This window comes from Myotis lucifugus, unplaced genomic scaffold (genome assembly GCF_000147115.1).
Source record: "Myotis lucifugus unplaced genomic scaffold, Myoluc2.0 scaffold_126, whole genome shotgun sequence".
Classification (NCBI taxonomy): domain Eukaryota; kingdom Metazoa; phylum Chordata; class Mammalia; order Chiroptera; family Vespertilionidae; genus Myotis; species Myotis lucifugus.
In genome coordinates this window covers 3,319,244-3,339,447 of record NW_005871174.1, presented here as the reverse complement: position 1 = coordinate 3,339,447, position 20,204 = coordinate 3,319,244, and the positions used below count along the sequence as shown (strand labels likewise).

The window sequence follows — 20,204 nt, the reverse complement described above, 5'->3', positions numbered from 1 at the left end:
CTGGTTTGTGAAACAAAGTATGGGAGCAAAAATGGATAGAATTTTTAAGTTTTCTGGGTTCTTCAAATGTGATTAAATATATCAAATAGGAAATTACTTCTTTGCTTTCTCATATAATGCCTTGAGTCATCTTTTTACTTACTTTAATAATCAATTTTGGAAGAATAAATGTTAATTAGATATGGTTAGTACATATTCATCTGGTCATTCATTTCATTGTTATTGAGCACTCTGCTGAAATGGCATTATTCTTGGTGTCTATGGAGCATACACATTTTCCATTTTATAAATATGCATTCATTATTACAATAAAAAATAGTATGAGCTTTAAAATTAGACATATCAATGCTAAAATACTAGCTTTACCTTTAACATTAGCAAGTAGCACGACCTAATGTTTCTCTTTTTATGTAGATTTTTTCTCTTTGAAACTTTCTTCTTTTTTGATATTACAGTCATTTTGCAGTTTTCTAATGCTCTTTATATATGTTAAACTGTCTGTTTTCCGTTCATTTTATTTTTTCCTTTCCCTACCCCCTCACTTGATAAAAAGTCTCTCATGCAATTCATAATATAGAGGTAGAAGTATTATTTATAGTCAACCCCAAACTGAGGAAATTCTTCTTCCTGAGCCATTCAAATATCCTAACAGCTATTATTAGATCACTAGCTTCCACCAAAAAATTTCACTTTTTTTAAAATTAAAATTCTTTTCAAATTAGTTCTGGTTCTTCTATTATAATCAGAAGTTAAAAGCTGTTTATTTGAATTGGTATCCCCCAAAATAAGAACTAAAAAATGAAAAACTAAATGGAAAATTAAAACAAATATCTTACTTTGGTTTAGTGCCTTATCACACTACTTTGTGACAAAAGAAAATGCTATTCCATTCACATTGTAAAGGCAGTTAATATGGAATTTAATAATAGATACTGGAGAGTAAAAATATATTTTATATTGTGATTAAAATATTTGAGTTGTTTAATAAGCACTAAATAAAATAGATTTTAACTTATCTTCACAATTTTTCACTTCGAAATCTTTGAGACCAGGTTATAAATGGGCACTTTCTAGAGACCATAGAAGCAAAGGAATTTTACATCGCATGACTTTTTGGAGAAGAATAAATTATTTTCTATAAATAAAGTAACATATTAGAAAAAGCACTTTATCTTTCAGGTTATTGATTATTAAGAGAAAGCATAGTTCAATTAAAAGAACAATGGTTTTGCAATTATTGAACCTAGATTCAAATTATGCCTCAATCATTTACTAGCTAAATGGCCTTGGACAAGTCAATTGAACTTTTTTAACTTTAGTTTCCTCATCTTTAAAATATTGACAATAAAAATTTACATTTCAGGGTTATTGTGAGCATTAAAGATTTTTTATATAAAATACCTGTGACTATGTTTGATATATAGTAGTTAACCAGTAAACTATAGAATACGTATGAGGCATAGCAAGTACTCAGTATTACTTCTAATATTATTATTACTAGGGTAATCTTACAGTAAGGAAAATTTATTCACTACACCAATACTTCTAAGAGATAGCAATGCCTGGTCAATTAATCTTAGAAGTTCTGCATCTAACATTCCTTGTTCTGCATGTGAAATTCCTTTTTTAATTCATTTACTCACTCAATAAACATTAGTAAACATCAAGCTCTCCTGAAGCTTACAGTCTAGATAAAAAGACACATTAACAGATAAACACATAATTATACAATTTACTTAACTATGAAGAAGAAAAAAAAAAGCAACCAAGTGAGAGATTGACATAATGCAACTAATTTATATTGTGGTACTAGAGAAGGCTTCTCTGAGGAAGTGATAGTTGGACCTAAAAAATGAATAGAAGAAAATAATATTCTACAAAATATAAATAAAATGAATAAAGGTATGATTAAAACAAAACAAAAAATAGTCTTATTAAAGAACTAAAAGAAAGCTATAGTGAAAGTAAGAAAAAATGGAACAAGATGGTTGCTTAGGTAAGCAGGGGCCAGATCACATCTGATTGTACAGGTCATGAAAAAGAGGTATGTGGGTTTTTTAAGATTTTTTAATTGACTTTTCAGAAAGAGAAGAAGGGAAAGGGAGAGAGAGAGAGATAGAGAGAGAAACATTGATATGAGTGAAACATTGATCAGCTGCCTCCTGCACACCCTGACCAGGGATGGTGCCCGAAATCCAGGCATGTGACCTGACCATGAATCAAACCTACCACCTTTCAGGGCACAGGACAATGCCCAACCAACTAAGCCACACCAGCCAGGGTATGAAAAAGAGTTTTTGATTTATTCTAAGTGCTCCATTTTTTAGACACTGAAGAGTGAAGGCAGATAAATGACATGATCTGATGTATGTTTTAAAAAATCACTAGAGAATTTACATTAAAGAAGGCAGAAAGAAAAATTTTTAAACTATCCTCCCTCCCTCAAAACCCACTGAAAACAACAAAAAAATATCAAAAGATGAAAACATCATATCCGATGAAATGAGAAAGGAACCACAACCACAAACCACAAAATATGAAGAAACATTGGTGTAAGAAAAGATGTTGAGAGATGACCAAAAACAAAAAACAAACAAAAAACCTCCTCAGACCTCAAACCTTGGACAGGCTACAGATGTCTAAAAGTATATCAATCCTAAAAGTTCATTCCAACAATCCTTTGACTACAATGATGAGTTTTAAAGGAATGGGAAACCCACAGGAGATATAATTCATGACTCAGTAAAGACCCAGTTCCAAACAGCCAAAAGTAAAGAAGGTACAAATTAACGGGAAGAACATGTCATGTTTATGATTTACAACCAAATTTCCTAACCTCAGGAGATTTCTAGGGGGTAAAAGACAAGAGCAGAAATCATCATATTACTCCTCAGAGAGCCTGTGATACAAAGGGATTCACAACAAACTACACATTAAATTAGGGGAGATATGTTTCTGGTAGAGGACAAACTAAATATAAGATGGTATTCAAGGCAGCAAATTTGAATCTGTGTACCATTCCACATTACTTCCTTTTGCATGTACCTATACTATTCTAAAACAAACAGCAGCTCAGATAGAGTAATCTTTATTTTAAAGATTACTAATAACTAGGAAGAAACTAGAAAGGGCCCTATGCATAGATATTGAGGTGAGGGGAAGTGTGAGGACAGAAACATAAATTAAAAGTGGAGGAAAAACATTCACGGGAGGAATTGCTTTTTGCAACAGAGAAAGGGTTCAGGCATATAGTTCACTATAGATTCAACAAATTTTGAAATGCCAATTTTCTCTAAAAAGAAAGAAAAGTTACAAGATACAAGAGATAAAAATAGCCCTAACCAGTTTGGCTCAGTGGATAGAGCATCGGCCTGTGGACTGAATGGTCCCAGATTTGATTCCGGTCAAAGGCATGTACCCTCGTTGCGGGCACATCCCCAGTAGGGAGTGTATAGGAGGCAGCTGAATCGATGTTTCTCTCTCATCGATGTTTCTAACTTTCCCTCACCCTTCCTCTCTGTAAAAAAATCAATAAAATATATTTTTTTAAAAAGAGATAAAAATAAAACAAAGGTAATGAAATGTGAACCAGAAGAGCTTAAGAAAGAGCAAAAAGAGACCATCCTATATGATAAAAAGCTAATATGCAAATTGTCCCCTCAACTGGCAGTTTGACCAGGGGGCGGGGCCAGCCGGCCAATCTCTGGTGTCCCCTACCCCCAGCCGGCCCGATCAGCCTCAAGGGCTGGCCGGCCGGACCCCAACCATGCACGAATTCGTGCACCAGGCCTCTAGTTACAGATGAAAGCCATGTCAGAAGCAATAAAAACTGATGAAATCAACTGAAAAAAACAATAAAGGAATATGGATGCCAGATAACTGAATACACACAGGATGAAATAAGAAAGCAACAGATAAACATGATTATAGAGAAGATAATAAATACTTCCATCACAAAGGACACTCCATATACGTATAGTGGTGTGCCTGAAGAACATAGAAAAATGCAAAAGAAAAATGCTTGAAAACATAAGGGGAGACTTTTCTACAATAAAATAAAAATAATTTTCACATCAAAGTGTACCAGAAAAAAACTGACACAGAACCTGATAGGTTTATTGAACTTCAAAGACAAGGAAATAACTACATGGGGATACAGAGGAAGAAATGGTCACCTCTGAATAGAAAATCAGGCTGCCCTAAGACTTCACACAGTCAACATCCACATGGAGAAATCCCTACAAAGTTCTCATTTTACCACCATTCAATCTCTCTTTAGCTTTCTAAAATCTACCTTTAGTCTTCTACACTATGCTGAAGTAGGATTCTCAAAGTTGAACTTTCCTTTAAAGTATCACTTGAATCCTGCCTTTCTTTTGCATTTTCACTGCTATCACTCTAATGTCCTAGTTTTGTAACATCAAGATAACAGAAATTTCCTGTCTGGGCACTGCTATCAGACTGAATTCCTAGTAATATGTCTGCTTAGAAGCCTACAAAATTCACCATTGAGAAGAGGAAGTTAGAATTATCAGTTTGACAATTAAAACTCTCCACAACCTGAAATCTAGGTTGTGTCTTGTATTTGTCTAACATTATTCAGCCTAGCATTGTAAAAGAGTTTGAGCTTTAGAGGCAGATAACCTGGCTCTATCAATTATTAATAATATGGTATAGGCAAGTATATTAACTTCTCGGTACTTTAGTTTATTCACCTGAAAAAATGAGAATACCAACCTTACAAAGTTATTTTAAGATAAGATAATGAATGGAAAGGGTATGTAGAGTGTCTGCCACAAGATAAAAACTCAATAAATGATAGCTATCATGCTCTTTTTTCCTATATAAAAATATACTAGTCCCTTTCACTTACCAAAATCATATCTATTCTTTGAAGCCTAGGTTATAACTAACTTTGTCCACAAGAACTTATCCTGAACAGCTCAGCCTTAAGTGAACTTTCATAGAAATACTCTCAAAAATATTTTTCTTACCTTTGACCATATGTACCCTACACACTTAGTTTGTATCTCTCAGTATTTATCTTACTTTACTGTGAGATATAGTTATAAATGTACTTCTTATAGCCCCATTATTGAAATTTAAGCCCCTTCTGAGCAATGACTATGTTATACAAACTCTCTGTTCCTGCTTTGCCCATAGTAGAGACTAAGGAAATATCTGTTGAGTATTATTGTTTCACTTACCAATATTGAAATGACTATTTTGGGTTTTATAGAAAAGATTAATGTTCATCTCACCATACTGACTTTTTCTGAAGAATTGTTTCCATAACCATTTGCTTAATATGACCTTCCCATTAGCTTGGTAATTGTCATAGCTCAAAAGAGTTTATTTCTCTATAATAATATATTATTCAGATTTTATTTTAAAACCTTTAAACTTTCATTCTAATAGGAGTTGCTCCTAACAAATCACTTCAAGTAATAACCACAGAAGAAACATAAGCTAAGTAAGTAGCATCATCTTCTCCCATTCTACATTCTGTGGTTTCTGGAACTAAACCAATGACATAAACTTTATTCTCATCAAATAAATATTTTGAGGTATATGTTAGTCTTCTTGCAATTAAAAAAATTAATTTCTGAAGACATATAGGTTGATTATTTAAGGTACAAATATGAAAGGCAAAAACAATGTTTCTAATATTATGATTTTAAATAGCTTTAAATAAGTTTCAAATTATTTAAAAATTTTTCAAATGTTCATCTGTAATTATACCTACATAACAAAAGAATCTCAAAAAAATCAGTCTATTATTTCATAGTTTTGTTTATGAAATGACTTGGCTGGATTTTCCATTGAATGGATTGATGGGCTGACAAATTATTTTTTGTCTTAAGTAGATGGAGCTTTTATTAATCCACTAGATGCTGGTGCACGACATTTGTGCACTGGGGTTGGGGGTTCCTTCAGCCCGGCCTGTGCCCTCTCGCAGTCCAGGACCCCTCAAGGGGATGTCCAACTGCCGACTTAGGCCTGCTCCCCTCTAGACATCTCCCCCCAAGGGGTCCTTAGCACTGCCAAGGAGGCAGGAGAGGCTCCCATCACCTCTGCTGCACTTGCTAGCCACAAGCCTGGCTTTTGCATTGAGCATCTACCCCCTGGTGGTCAGTGCGTGTCATAGCAACTGGTCATTCCATGTTCGGTCAATTTGCATATTAGCCTTTTATTATATAGGATAAATATAAATTGACTATATCATTAAAGATTAAATGAAATATGTTACTCTTCATGGCAATTAAATATTACATTTAGAATGATAAGGGTTTCCTTTTTCCCAGTCAATGTTTCACTACAAAATTATTTATCTAAAACAAATTTTGCACTCTGTTTTAATTCATTTGAAACTGTTGTGCTAAAAGGTTTTTAAATTGATGTATTTTTCTTTGGTCTACTATAACTTTTATATCCTTCTCCTAACATGACTATGCATTAAGCTTATGGTTTGGTTTTGCTTTTAAATAAAGATTGCTGGTCTATATTTAGCAGTTGAATTCCTGGTTGAATTTCAACTGAACAAGAAAAACATATAGCTTACACCACTTTACCAGAATTAAGTAACCTTTTCAGCCTGCCAATAAAAACCACAAAAAAAGTGCAATATTTGAACCAGGGTTGTATTCTGGTTGGATATATTATAGCAACCAAAAATCCAATCACCGTAGCCAAGATACATTTTGGAGACAGTTCTGGTCTGTTCTGCATTGTTCAATCTAGAGAATTCTTTTTGAAACATATGGTAAGTTAGTACATAAGACATTTAAAAAGCAACAACTTACGGGAGGTCCAGTGTCCCCTTTTGGCCCTCTGAGATTCTCCATTTTGAGCATTGTATTAAGATCCTCATCGTAGTAATAGTAGTCATAAAGCTCAGCTTCATAGCTATTTTCAATGGGATAAGTAGCATCAGGATCGATTTCACTTTCCTTCCTTAGATCAAGGTGATTATCCACAGACAGCTCATCTGTCACTCTATACAAGGTTGTATTTAAAATCTGTTGCAGTTCCATGAGTTCATTAGTTTGTAGATTTGCCGTGATAGCCTTCTTGCCATTAATAACTGTACCTTGTTTTTTATGTGGAAGAATAGATGATATCTTCTCAAACAGAATCGGCTCAGTTACTCTATCATTATGTTGTGTTAAATTGCTGGACACATTTGAGAGAGAACTAAATTTCTCCTGGGTATTTATTCTTGCCTCACTGAGGAGATGATGGGTCATTGACAGGCTTAGATTTGTCTGAGTATGTTCCTCAGTGATTATTTCTTTGTCCTGAATCCCATGGCTCTCACGATCCACAGCAGAGACATTCCCTGGGTGAAGAGAAGTTAACTGAGATCTTGATGTCTGGTGTTCTTGTTGTTTATATGCCATTGCAGATTCATTGTTGATAATATTTGGAGTGTTTGTGCCTTTGGTAAGTGTGTCTCCTGACAGTATATGTTCACCAAATGGTTTAGGTAAGGCAGCGTTTTCTAGTATCTTAGCGGGTCCGATAGTTGTATGAAGAAGGCTTGTCCCAGGGCGGCACTGCTGTTTCACATATCTGCAATAGTTGGCAGATGCTTCTGCAGCAGGAATGATATCCAACTGACATACTATTCCTTCAAAATGGACAGAATCATTGTTCATACTTCCTAAGGTGAACACACTGTTAGAATCAAATGCCTGAAGTTCCAAAAGAGTCTCTCTGCTAAAAGATTTCTTTCCACACTCCACGAACACCGAGACCAGTTGGTTTCTAATAGTGATGGCAAATGAGTGCCATCGCTCATCATGAACACTATAGTTGAAAAATATAGACTGCTTTCCTCCAAGGTGTACCACTACTTTCTTAGGTAATAATTGAACTCCTAATTGCAGTCTATTTTTATTTCTAATGCTGAAGAGAAATGCATTGTTTACTTTATGTGACTGTAACCCAATTAATATTGTAAATGGCTGTTCTAAGTGGACTGGTAAAATTTTCCTGAGAGGTGACTCAATGTAAGCATCATTTGTTAAAATGACACCTGATTCTGTTATATGAACTCCCTGAGGTAGTGGTGTAGATGATGATGGTGTAGCAGTCACTGATGATGAGTGTCTTACATCTTTGCCTCCAAGGCCTAGTTGATGAAGAATATCTATGCCTGGAAATTAAAGAGAGAAAAAGAGAAAGAATCTTATTCTTATGCATTCATGTGTTCATATAAATGTTTGAGTATGAGAAAATCTTCCTTGTCTATATCAATAGTAATCCCTAAAATAAGCATCCTCTATCTATAACTAATTTCCAGGTAATGAGAGATACAAGAGGGCGAATAAAACATTATTTTCTACTAGAGGCCTGGTGCAAAAAATTCATGCATGGATAGGGTCCCTAGGCCTGGCCAGCGATCAGGTCTGATTGGGGCCTTCCAGCTGCTGGCTGGGGCCTTCCTTTGTTCTGCGCCGCCCCCTGGTGGTCAACATATGTCATAGTGAGCAATTGAACTCCCAGTCTCTGGGTCGAACTCCCAATGGGACACTTTGCATATTAGCCTTTTATATATATAGGTAATTTGAAAAATGCACATACACACATATGCAAACACACATCTCAAACCTGAAATTTAATTAATAAATAAGTGTTCTCTCATTTTCCCAATTAGTAATCTTATTTGTTACACCAATGAATATACATGCTCAAAGATTCCCAGATGTCATTTATTTCTTTAATTTAGAACTTAGAATTTGATGACTTCCATGTTAAAGAGAAACTGGGAATATACAAAAAGAAATTTGTAATTGGAAACCATTTAATAAATTAAATTCACAAAATCCTTTGAACTATAAATTTTCAGGTCATTTTCCTTTCTAACCACCTGGGAATTTACAAGTCACATAACAGTTCTCCCTATACCTAATACCTTAAGGGCATGTTATACATAAAGTATTAAGTCACCTTGATATCTCCTAGACAAGTGAACTTAAATTTCTATTGCTTGTGATCACCATGCTTTTTTTACCCCTCCAGGTTTCTCTCCCATTTTTTCCTCAGTTCTCCACAGTAATTTTCATACAATCTGTAGACCCTTTTTCAATATTTATGATATAATATAAATATTTTATAATATGGATTTTATGTAATTATGGACTTTTCTAATTTATCTTTTATATAAAATTCTAATTGAATATTGCTTACTTCCCTTACCTATTACAAACTCTGGTAAGACAGATTCTCTCTGTCTGATTCATTATTGGAGATCTACTATACCTGCCTTGCAAACAGTTCTATAATTTCTGAATGAATCAGTTTTCCCCACCAGAAATCTAATCATATGCAATATTTATCTCTAAATATAAAATTAAATACCTATAGTTAATTTTATATAAGATTTTATATATTTATCTCAGTCCTATAAAATTAAATACCATTTGTAAAGCATGATTAATCCTTTTTTAAAGATATAGAACAGCTTTGTCAGCCATATGATCTTTATTATTTTGGGGGCAATAAATCTGCCTTCTGTATTTTTGTACATATATAATCATCTCCAAGAAATGTGAAATAATTATTAATTCATAACTATGATAAGTAAGGAAAAATAAGTCTTTAAGATTATCCAGGAACTTTGGACATCATCTTAGTTTTTCTTTTACAGGAAATTAGGAGCTATTTGATAATTTATGTTTATTACAAACAGCAAACATAATGGCAAATGTCACAGCCAAGTCTGACAACTATCTACAACAATGAAATAATTGTTGAATATCACTCTTGCATAATCTAGCAATACAATTAAAGTATTTTCTCATTAGAGTGCTTTACAAAACACACAAGTGTTTTAAATTAGAACTTATTTATAAAATAGTTGTAATTTAATAATAGTTTTAAATGTTATAAATGTTTGTATTTAAGATACAAAAATCAGTATCTAAGATATTGAATGACAGTGTCTCCCAAACTTTTCCACCAAAATATTCCTAACAGCAGTTTAGAATTACATGCTTCTCCTGGGATTTGGTGGAATATTTTAAAGAGGCCCCATAACACACACACACACACACACACACACATAGCTTTGACTTCTCATGTTTTTATAATTATACTAGAGGCTTGGTGCACGAAATTCATGCACTAGGGGGGAGGGGGTTGTCCCTCAACCCAGCCTGCACCCTCTTCAATCTGGGACTCCTTGAGGGATGTCTGACTGCCCGTTTAGGCCCAATCTGCCTAATGAACAAAATAAATGGGCAGTCGGACATCCCTCGCACAATCCAGGACTGCTGACTCCCAACCGCTCGCCTGCCTGCCTGCCTAATTGCCCCTAACCACTCCCCTGCCAGCCCGATTGCCCCTAACTGCCCTCCCCTGCTGGCCTGGTCACCCCCAACTGCCCTCCCCTGCTGGCTCAGTCACTCCTAACTGCCCTCCCCTGCAGGCCTGGTTACCCCTGAGTGCTCTCCCTTGCAGGCGTGGGTCCCCTCCAACTGCCCTACCCTGCCAGCCATATTGTGGCGGCCATCTTTGACCACATGGGGGCAGCCATCTTGTGTGTTAGAGTGATGGTCAATTTGCATATTACTCTTTTATTAGATAGAATTTATGAAAAATTTTAATTTTATTCCATAATATGGCTATGCTTATTTTAACATAAAACATAAATGACCAGAGTTAACTAGTCCCATCCATAATCTTCAATAAAAATTTATACTCCTGAAACATATGCCATATTTATTTTGTGATTTTGGGTACTCTTGCCCAATGCTACCTGCCTTAAAGGGTATGTGTATCTCAATGTGAGAAGTAAACTATGGAGGAAACACTGCTACTGTAAAAATCACAATGCTTAAAGTATATATAATCAGAAAGTATGTGAAAAATGCCAAATAGGCTATTGTTACACAAAGGAAGAGTCACACTTATGTAGTATGATATCAAGGTTGCTCCTTACCCAAAGAAAACCTCTCTTTGCATTTAACAAAACCCCTGCTACCTATTACCTCAAATTTCTGATTCTATAAAAAGAAAATATTTCTGGGAAGAGTATAATTTAAAAACTTTAGAACATATATTTTAATATTGCCAAATATTTTATTGAGCATGTTGAGGATTTTTGTAATAGAGATATGGTTGTTTAAATAAATTGGAAAATATTTTGAACATTCAAAAATATTTATATACTAGAGGCCTGGTGCACAAAATTCGTGCACTGAAGGGGGGTCCCTCAGCCCAGCCCAAGCCCTCTTGCAGTCCAGGAGCCCCACAATCAATTGCCCCAAAGAGGTAGGCCCTGCCCACCCAGCCAGGGCTCTGAGATGGATGGCGCCCACAGAAGGAGGCCCCCACCCACCCGCCACAGTGCTGCTGCAGGGTAGCCTGGGCCTCCCTCTTTGGGGTGATCACGGAGCCCCTCAATTGATCGCCCTGTTGGCTGGTGGCCTGGGCCTCCCTCTGCAGCAACGGTGGGGCCCCCCAACCAATCACATTGCATCCACCTTGGCTGGCCTGACGCCAGTAGGTGTCAGCATGGTCATCTGGAAGGTTGTTCCACTGTTCAGCTGTTTGGTCGATTTACACTTTTATTATTATAGATTATTATAGATAATCTCTATATGTAGCACCTAGATTAAATGTTAATATGTTGCTATATTTGCTACCATTCTCTTTCTTCTTTATATTTATTTATTTACATATTTTTAATTAAATTTATTGGGGCAACATTGGTTAATAAGATTAAATAGCTTTCAAGTGTACATTACTATGATTCTTGAAGAAAAACTTACGTAGAATCATTGTATCAATATCTATGAGCCACGACTGGTCTGTGGTTTTACTCTTATTGTACTATCTTTATCAAATAACGACATTAAAGTTTAATTGTTTTCCGTGGCATAGAAGTTTAAATACCTTTAGAATTATCTTTTTTTTTTTCCTCAAAAGTTAGATAAAACCAAACTTATGTTGTCATTTTCATTGGTAGCTCTTCACTTTCCCAATTTAATGTTAATTGATTTATTCTAATTTTCAACTGCACCTTGATTTTAGAAATTTGTATTTTTCTATGAAGTAATAACTTTCTTCTAGGCTTTCAAATATATGACCCAGATTATCTTCATGTAATATTCCCTAATAATTCCTTTAGTTTTCCTATTTCTGTGGTCTCTATATAATTTTCCAGCATTGGATATTTTGCTATCTTTGTTCTTAAGCCAGTATAATTATATATTTTCTATATCATTAATTAATGTATGCATTTATATTCATTAATTAGCCTATTTTCTTTTGGTTTAATTTATTCTTTTTCTAATTTCTGAAGATGAGTACTTAATTATTTATTTATAGCATTGAAACCATAAATTTTCTGAGTATTGCTTTAGATGTATACTAAAGATTTTGATAGGTAGTATTTTCATTTTTGTTGTTTTTCTAGACACTATGTAACTTTTACTTGTATTTTCCCATTGGCCCAAATGATTTAATTAAAAATAAAAATTTCCAGTTAGAAGGGTTGTTTTTTTTCTAACTTAATAGCATTGTGATAATAGTATCTAATCTGCAATTTTTATTTTTGAAACAGCATAATAAATGGTGTTTGATAAGCACTTACAAAGGTATTTCAGGGTATAGAATTTAATATCAGTTAGGTGAACCTTACTGTTTATTGTTTATATCCTGTATATCCTTATTTATTCTTATACAATTAAAATCTGTCATGAACTAAGAGGTAAAGAAAGTCCCTTACCACTTGCATATCTCGCCTTTTATTTCATGTGGACATAGCTTTATGAATATTGATGAATATAGAATATTGATGCATTTATTAAAATTATGAAAATATAGCCATTTATTCATTGGGTATTGCACCTTTTGGAATTATAAAAGAACTTTGATGTGTGTTTTATAACATTTTTAGTGTAATTTCTACCTTATCTGGTAATAAGACGAAGCCCCTTTTTCTCAACTTTCTTTTTGTTTGCATTTGTCTGATATATCTTTGCCCATACTTTTATTTTCACCTACTTTGAAACACTGTACTTTCAGTAAAGAGGAAAGAGTTTGATTTATTTTTTGATCCAATCTAAAATTCTTAATTTGAATATCAAAATTAAGTCTATTTATATTTATTGATGTGATGATTTATTTAATGTCATTTTATTTTGTTTTCCCATTTTAATTTTTTAAGTCTTTCACTGTGTGCTTGTTTCTTTTGCTTTGTTTTTTGTAGGTAGTTCTTTTCAGATTTAGAAAGTTTTGTATTTTTATTATAAGGGTTAACTTTAAAATGATAAATGTATACAATACCACTAACCCTCTTTATTTGGACATACCTCTTCTTTCCTATGAACAGTGTTTCCTTTTTCTCCCTTTCCCTCACCATCTACTATTAGTCAATAGAATTACTTCTTTTAGTATTTACCTTTTTACTATTAAATATTCTTATAATATTTTTATTGGATTTGTGATGTTTGGATACTATTATTTAATTCCCAGCTTCTACATGTGATCTAATCAGCAAACACAATCTCCTTCCTTTTTTCCCTCTTCTCCTATTTTTTGCTTGTAGTACCATTCCTACACTGAGTTCACCTGGCATTTATATTCTGTTCTGTTCCCACATTGCCTTCTGATAAATAGAGGCAGTCTTGGCAGTCGTTTTCTTAGTCATTTCCTCTTTGCTGAAGGTTATCCTCTATTAGTTCCCTCAAGAAGAGGTTATGGGAACATTTCCTGAGTATTTGACGTTTTAGAATTGTTTGTTGGCAATGTCATACCTTAAGTTTCATTAGATTAAAAATTCTTTACTGATACTTTATCTCTTTGAATATCTTGTGGATATGATTCGACATCCTCAGGTGTTGAATGTTAGAATAGAAAAGTTGGAAGTCAGCTTCTTTTCTTTTCTCCTTTTAATTGACTTGATTTTTTTTAAACAGCATGACCAAAAGAGCTGTTCTTAATCTTTGAAATACAGTGATTTTATTAGAATATGGCTTCATTTTTACCATTCTGGATAAATGTTTCCTGGGACATAGTATGCCCATTTGTTGTACAGATTCAAGTTTTGTTGTGTTTTGTTTGGGCTTTTACTTCAGTAAAGTTTTCATGTATTATATCTTTGAACATTTGTTCTATTTTATAGTTGTGGTTTTCTTCAAAAATTCCTCTTATGATTATGTTGAATCTCTAATGCTGTCTTCTATATCTATAATTTTGCTGTAATCTTTTAAAATATTTTCTTTATCTTCAGTCCCATTTTTTTGATTTTCTCATTTCTACCTTTACTTTGTTTCCTACAATGTAGAATCTCTTTGTGCTCCTTCCAATTTTATCTTGCTTTATAAAAAGTATTTTTTCCCTATGACTTCTTTTCTGTGTTCTACAAGCTTACAATTCATATCCTTTTAATGCCTTGCCATCTCTTCCTTTTTCTGAGTTCTTATATTTTGCTTTATGATCTTCCTTCCTAAAGGTGATATTTTCATGTGCGCATTCTAATTTTTGCTGCTTTTACCTACATTATACCTTGTTGTATCTTTCTATTTATTCTGTGCCAAATGCTTGTAGTTACTTAATATTTCATAGCCCAGCAGGGATGCTGCGGGGAGAAGCCAAAGGGCCATGCTTTCCAAATCTCAAAGCCTAAAGGCTCCATTTCAGCGTTACCAGTTTCCTTCTCAAATGGCTCCTTGATACAGCCCTGCCTTCTTCTCTGAACCAAACCTAGTCCAGGGGGACTGCTACAGCCAGCCCTGCTCACAACTCCTAACTCTCCTTCCCCTGTACCTACTCCCATTGGAATACACTTCAGAATAAATCCTTCACCTCAGGACAGGTTTTTGCATTTCCTGAAACCTGTCACCCATGAGCCATTTAGCTATTATCTGTGCTTCTTTCTTGTACTTCCTTCTGGGAAGCTTCTGTCTTCCCCAGGTCCTGTGGCATCTGTTTTGTAGAAGGGCTAAAGGTTATATTCTTCAGGGTGTGCTCCTCGCCTTTAGGAAGTTTGGTTTCACTGGTGCCTTCTGCCGTTGCACTATTCACTTTACTCAACATCATCTGCTTTTCTCAGCGTATTTTGGGAGTGTGCAGATTATCTCAGTCCCCTAGTGTTGCTGCAAATGGAGTTTTCAGGTTTATTATTTCGTCTCCCTTGTTTCTTTTATGTGATATCCATAAACAGAAGTGGGATTATAATATCTCATGGTTTCAAGTTGATACTTGATAAAAAAAAAAAAAAATCTGAGGCCCAGAGAGATTAAATAACTTGGTCAAAGGTTACACAGCTGATAAATAGTGGAAATAGATTTGAGCCAAATCAGTCTGACTTCAAAGTCTACAATCTTGGCCCCACCATGCTGCTTCACAGCTACTGTATTCTCCACACCACGTTATGTCTCCCTTGGCAAGCCTCATTAATCACAGCAGGGTATTTCCGCACCCGCCCCCCCCACCCCCTCCCCCCCTCCACAGGTCCACAGAAATCTCACCATGGGGAAGATAATCTAAGTAGCCATCAGAGTTTGTACTGGAGGTAAAATTTAATTATTATTCTAGTTTTAAGTTTTCATATCTTGGTGTGAATATGTTTAGCAAATTCTTTGAGCAGATGTCGATCGAAAGGACAGCAGAGAGCAGAGAACACTTAAGGATAGAAGGCACAGATGAAAGGGGGTAGGGATAACAAGAGAGAGAAAAAAAAGAAAGGCTTCTATTCAAGGACAAACTCTTTAACATTAATTTAGGCCATGAATATCACCAAATTGCAAATTTGATGTTAAAGTTAGATATTTACTTTAACCAATGAATATGGCAGGAAAATGCTTAGCTGTCTATCATAAGTTACTTGTTTCATGAGTGGCCCTAACCACGAAATCAATCCAGTTTGTGTCACTAAGGAAATCAGTTACCATTTAAACAAGGTTGATTATCAATGAGATACTTTATCAGTGTTTTGCATTATTTTTAAAGAATAAGAATAGGAGCATTTATTAAATTCTTTCAATGTACCAAGCACAAGCCACACAATTCTCACAAAAACCCTAGGTTGGAGGCATTATTGTTAACCCCATTGGACAGTTATGAAAACAAAGTCACAGAGAATTTAAACAATTTTCCCAAGGCCAGAATTTGAATGCAGGTGGTCCTCCAGAGCCAATTTCTAGTGTCGTAATTTTAGGAATGCACATTACTAACAGCAGAACTGATTGTATCTCCTTCACCTGTTTGCTTCTTATACGTAGAATAAATCGTGGTGTTACCAGGACAGTGCCTTGGCCTTTTTACTGTGAACACCAAGCCTAATGACTTCATCCAAACCATGGTTTCAGGAACCACATATGCTGACTCACAAAACCTCCTTTCTGGGCTTGCATATTCAATTGCCTATTGAATTTATCCAGTGGAGATTAGATGTCCCACAAGCACTTCCAACTCAATATACATATTTTCCCCCAAAATCTGTTGCTCTTAACTTTAGTGCCTCTCTCAGAGAAGAGCCCATGACCGCACCAGCTGCCAGAGTAATATTTTTACAGTGTAAATTATATCATGCCACTCTCCTGAACAAAATTCTCAATGGCTTCCTATTACACTAAAAATACAACCCAAACTCCTCACATGGTGTGTGAAACCTATGTTATCAGTTCCCTTCTCACCTCTCTGATCTCATTTCCTTTCCTTTTATCCCACTTTATCTTACTTTGCTCCAGTCGTCACAGCTCAGTGGTTGAGCTGATCATGGACCTATGAGCCAGGAGGTCAAGGTTCCGGGTCAGGGCACATGCTCAGGGTTGTGGGCTTGATCCCCAGTGTGGGGCATGCAGGAGGCAGCTGATCACTGATTCTTTCTCATCATTAATGTATCTATTTCTCTCCCTCTCCATTCTTCTCTGAAATCAATAAAATATATATTTTTAAAAAATCTTTTTACTACTTTCCATCCTCTCACAACCTGATTAAGAGATTATTACTTCATTCTAAAATAATTTTTTTACATGAAATTGTGTGTGTGCCCATGATATATTTTATGAGGCTGAGCAGATTAGCACATTAAAGGAGTTATAACTTCTTAAATTAGCACTTAAAACTGTAAAGCCTTATTGCAAAACTGTCAAGTAATGTGAGTAAATCATTAGGGCCCCCATCTTTTAAAATTTTATTTATTTTATTTATTGTTGACAATATTAAAGATGTGCCCTAATTATCCCCCCTGCCTCCTGATTACAATTTTTCAAACCCTTATTTTCCACCCTTTTCTCTATGGCACCCAATCCCACATGCTACATGTGTAGTAAAGAATTTAAACTTGCCCAAAGAACAGTCCTGTCTTGGCCCTCAGCTCCTGGGAAGTAATCTACAAGCCCTTGAATGTCTTGCCTGATAAATATCTTTGTTTACCTTGGGGCCTTGGGCCATACCAGATAGTCTAACAATGTAATTTGTGCTGAAGGCTTTGGGTCATGTGGTATCAGTTCAACCTCCAGAGGGACTGGAGACTGAGATAAGCTACACAACCAGTTGACCATGTCTCTACGTCAGAGCCTCAGCAAAGATGCTGGACAAGCACTGGCTGGGTGGCTCCGATGGTTGGAGCATCGTCCCACACACCAAAAGGTTGCGGGTTCATTGCATGTATCAGAGGTAACCATTAGCTATTTCTCTCACATTGATGTCTCTCTCTCTCTCTCTCTCTCTCTCCCCTCCCTCCTCTCTCGCTAAAAATTAATAAAAATATGTTATTTAGTGAGGATTAACCAAAAAAAAGACTCTGGACAAGAATTCTCAAGTGAGCTTCACCGGTTGGCAACATTCCATGCACACTGTCACATAGTTTTGCTGGGAAAGTTGGCACTGGCCATGACTCCCTGGCTGAGGACAGTGGGAAGCTCCACATGTGGGACTTTCCCAGACCCTGCCCCAGGGCTTCCTCCCTTGGGCTGATTTTAATCTGTATCTTTTTCTGTAATAAACCATAACTATGAGTATAACAGATTTCACTGAGTTCCATGAATCCTTCTAGAGAATTATTGAGCCTGAAGGTGGATTTGGGGACCCTCAAACTTGCATTTAGTATAAGAAGTAATCATGGTCTTGGGGACTCGCTTTCTAATTTACACTAACCCTTATATATTTAACTTTTTAATGATATATCTTTTCACTCCATGGCATTCTTCACTCTTGATATTTATTTTCCTTGAATTTCTTACCATATCTGTGATTTTTAAATTCCGTTCTTTCAGAGCCCCTTCATGCCAACTTTACTCATCTTATAAGACTCAGTTCAAGTGTTACCTCCTCTTAAAGCCTTCAATGTAATTTTTGTTTGTTGTTGTTTTGTTATACACTAATGACAAATAGTTCCTCTTCGTGTGCAATTAAAATCAATCTTCTAAGCCCACGAGGCTAATGCTGAGATATAGGCCTTCCAACCTTGCTTGTCTTTCATTTGAAACTTGCATAGTTAGTAGCATTGATATATTATCACTAGTTAGAATTAAAGAAAGAGGGAAGTAGAGAGGGAGGTGAAAGGAGAGAAAGAAAGAAAATGGGGAGAGGAGGAAGTGAGCGAGGATGGGTAAAAGAAAGAGAGAGAGGGAAAAAGGAGAAATCAAGTCTCAGCATATAATAAAACTATGACTCATACTCAAGTATTTGTATTTGACTCTAAATCCAGTTGGTATATAATTGACTCTGTAGTAGAGTATAGCATATGGCTAAAGAAAGAGATATGGGAGAACCAATGGTAACACTTGCTTTACAAGTACAGAAAACTAAAGAACCATTTACCTGTCAATACCAACAATATTTTATTGCAAATAGAAGGAACAAGGAAAGTACTATGTTTACCCCTCAAGAATGTAAGGTTTTCTTATATTTCTTAGTAATCGATAGTTTAAAAGACTTTTTAAAAAGTTATCCAATTTTAAATAAAATGTACAGAATAACACTTAGCAGAGTTTAATAAATTACAGTGTTAACTTATTATTAAATAACTAAATTAATATAATATAGCACTTAATATTAATTAATCATCATTGTTGAAAATTTTCATATATCTGGGTCAATTAAGCCCCAAAGCTATATTCTTTCTAGCTTGTAGGAAAGAAAAAAAAAGTAAAATGATTGTTTAAAATAAAATTACCATCATGGTAAACAATAAAGATTATACAGGCCTCAATATACTTTTCCTTTCCTTGCACATTTATTCAAATTGACTAAATTATTTAGATAATTGCCCCAAATCCACTTTCTATTGTTCCTTGTAGTCAAATCCCAATAGCTGGTCATTGCCAGAATTAAGACTTCCTGGCTGCAAGCTCACTGAGTTAAGGAACTAAAGAATGTTATTTAAAACCAACACTTTTATTTTTTTCAGTATTATGAGTATATGGAGGGGAAAAAGGATCTGAAGTATTCTCTTTTTTTCTATTAAAATTTATTATATGTTCATCATGTAACAGGCATGCACTGAGCACTTTACATGTGTTATTTCATTTGATCCACACAACAACCATATTTGAACAATAACTATTATCTTCATTTTAGAGTTGTTGACAATGAAGCTCAGAGTATTTTAGGTACTTTCTCAAGGTCACAGAGCTAGTAAGCATGTGACCCTAGACACAAACCCAGGCTTCAGGCTGCAAAGCACCTGTGCTTTAGCACAGCTGTCACACTGGCTATGTAAAAAGTGGAAATTGTGACTTTAAATTATTCTTGAGAGCTTGTTTGGAGGTTCTAGTAGGGGAGTGCAGCTACTCGAATACCCTTGACCGAAGACAGGTCCTCTCCCCTGGGAGGAAGGTTGTCCCTTCCACTGAGCATGCAGCTTTGAGAGGGACAGGGACACACATGGATCAGTGAGGGAGGAGGGGGACACCCGCCTAGCCAGCCAGATCAGCCAAATTAAATCTGGCGATCAATGGGGTGACAGATGTCGCAGCCAGATCACCCTAACATCCTTAAGTTATTCTTAATGTAAATAGCACATCTATTCTGGTTAAAGAGATAAAAGCAACCCTATTTATAAAATGAGAAATGAAACTTTAACCTACATGTAAAATTTTTAATTAAGTGTCCATAATGGGTTTTGGCAGAAAATACTTGGAATAACTGCAGCTAGGATGAGCTGCTTCTCTGTTAACAATAAACACATTTTGAATTAATTTTCACAGGAAATACTCTTCTGGAGACGAGTATTCTACACATAA

General features: G+C 35.2%; 1 protein-coding gene across 1 annotated transcript in view; it reads right to left on the bottom strand.

Moving 5' to 3' along the window:
• Positions 1-15,048, bottom strand: part of COL24A1 (collagen type XXIV alpha 1 chain) — a 281,993-nt gene extending 266,945 nt beyond the window's left edge. Inside the window, exons 1-3 of the mRNA XM_023758248.1 lie at positions 14,896-15,048; positions 10,957-10,987; positions 6,804-8,158 (exon numbers count right to left, since the gene is read on the bottom strand). Of these exons, the coding sequence (XP_023614016.1) occupies positions 6,804-8,158; positions 10,957-10,987; positions 14,896-15,048 (1,539 nt within the window). The remainder of the gene's footprint in view (positions 1-6,803; positions 8,159-10,956; positions 10,988-14,895) is intronic.
• Between the last annotated feature and the right edge of the window lie 5,156 nt (positions 15,049-20,204).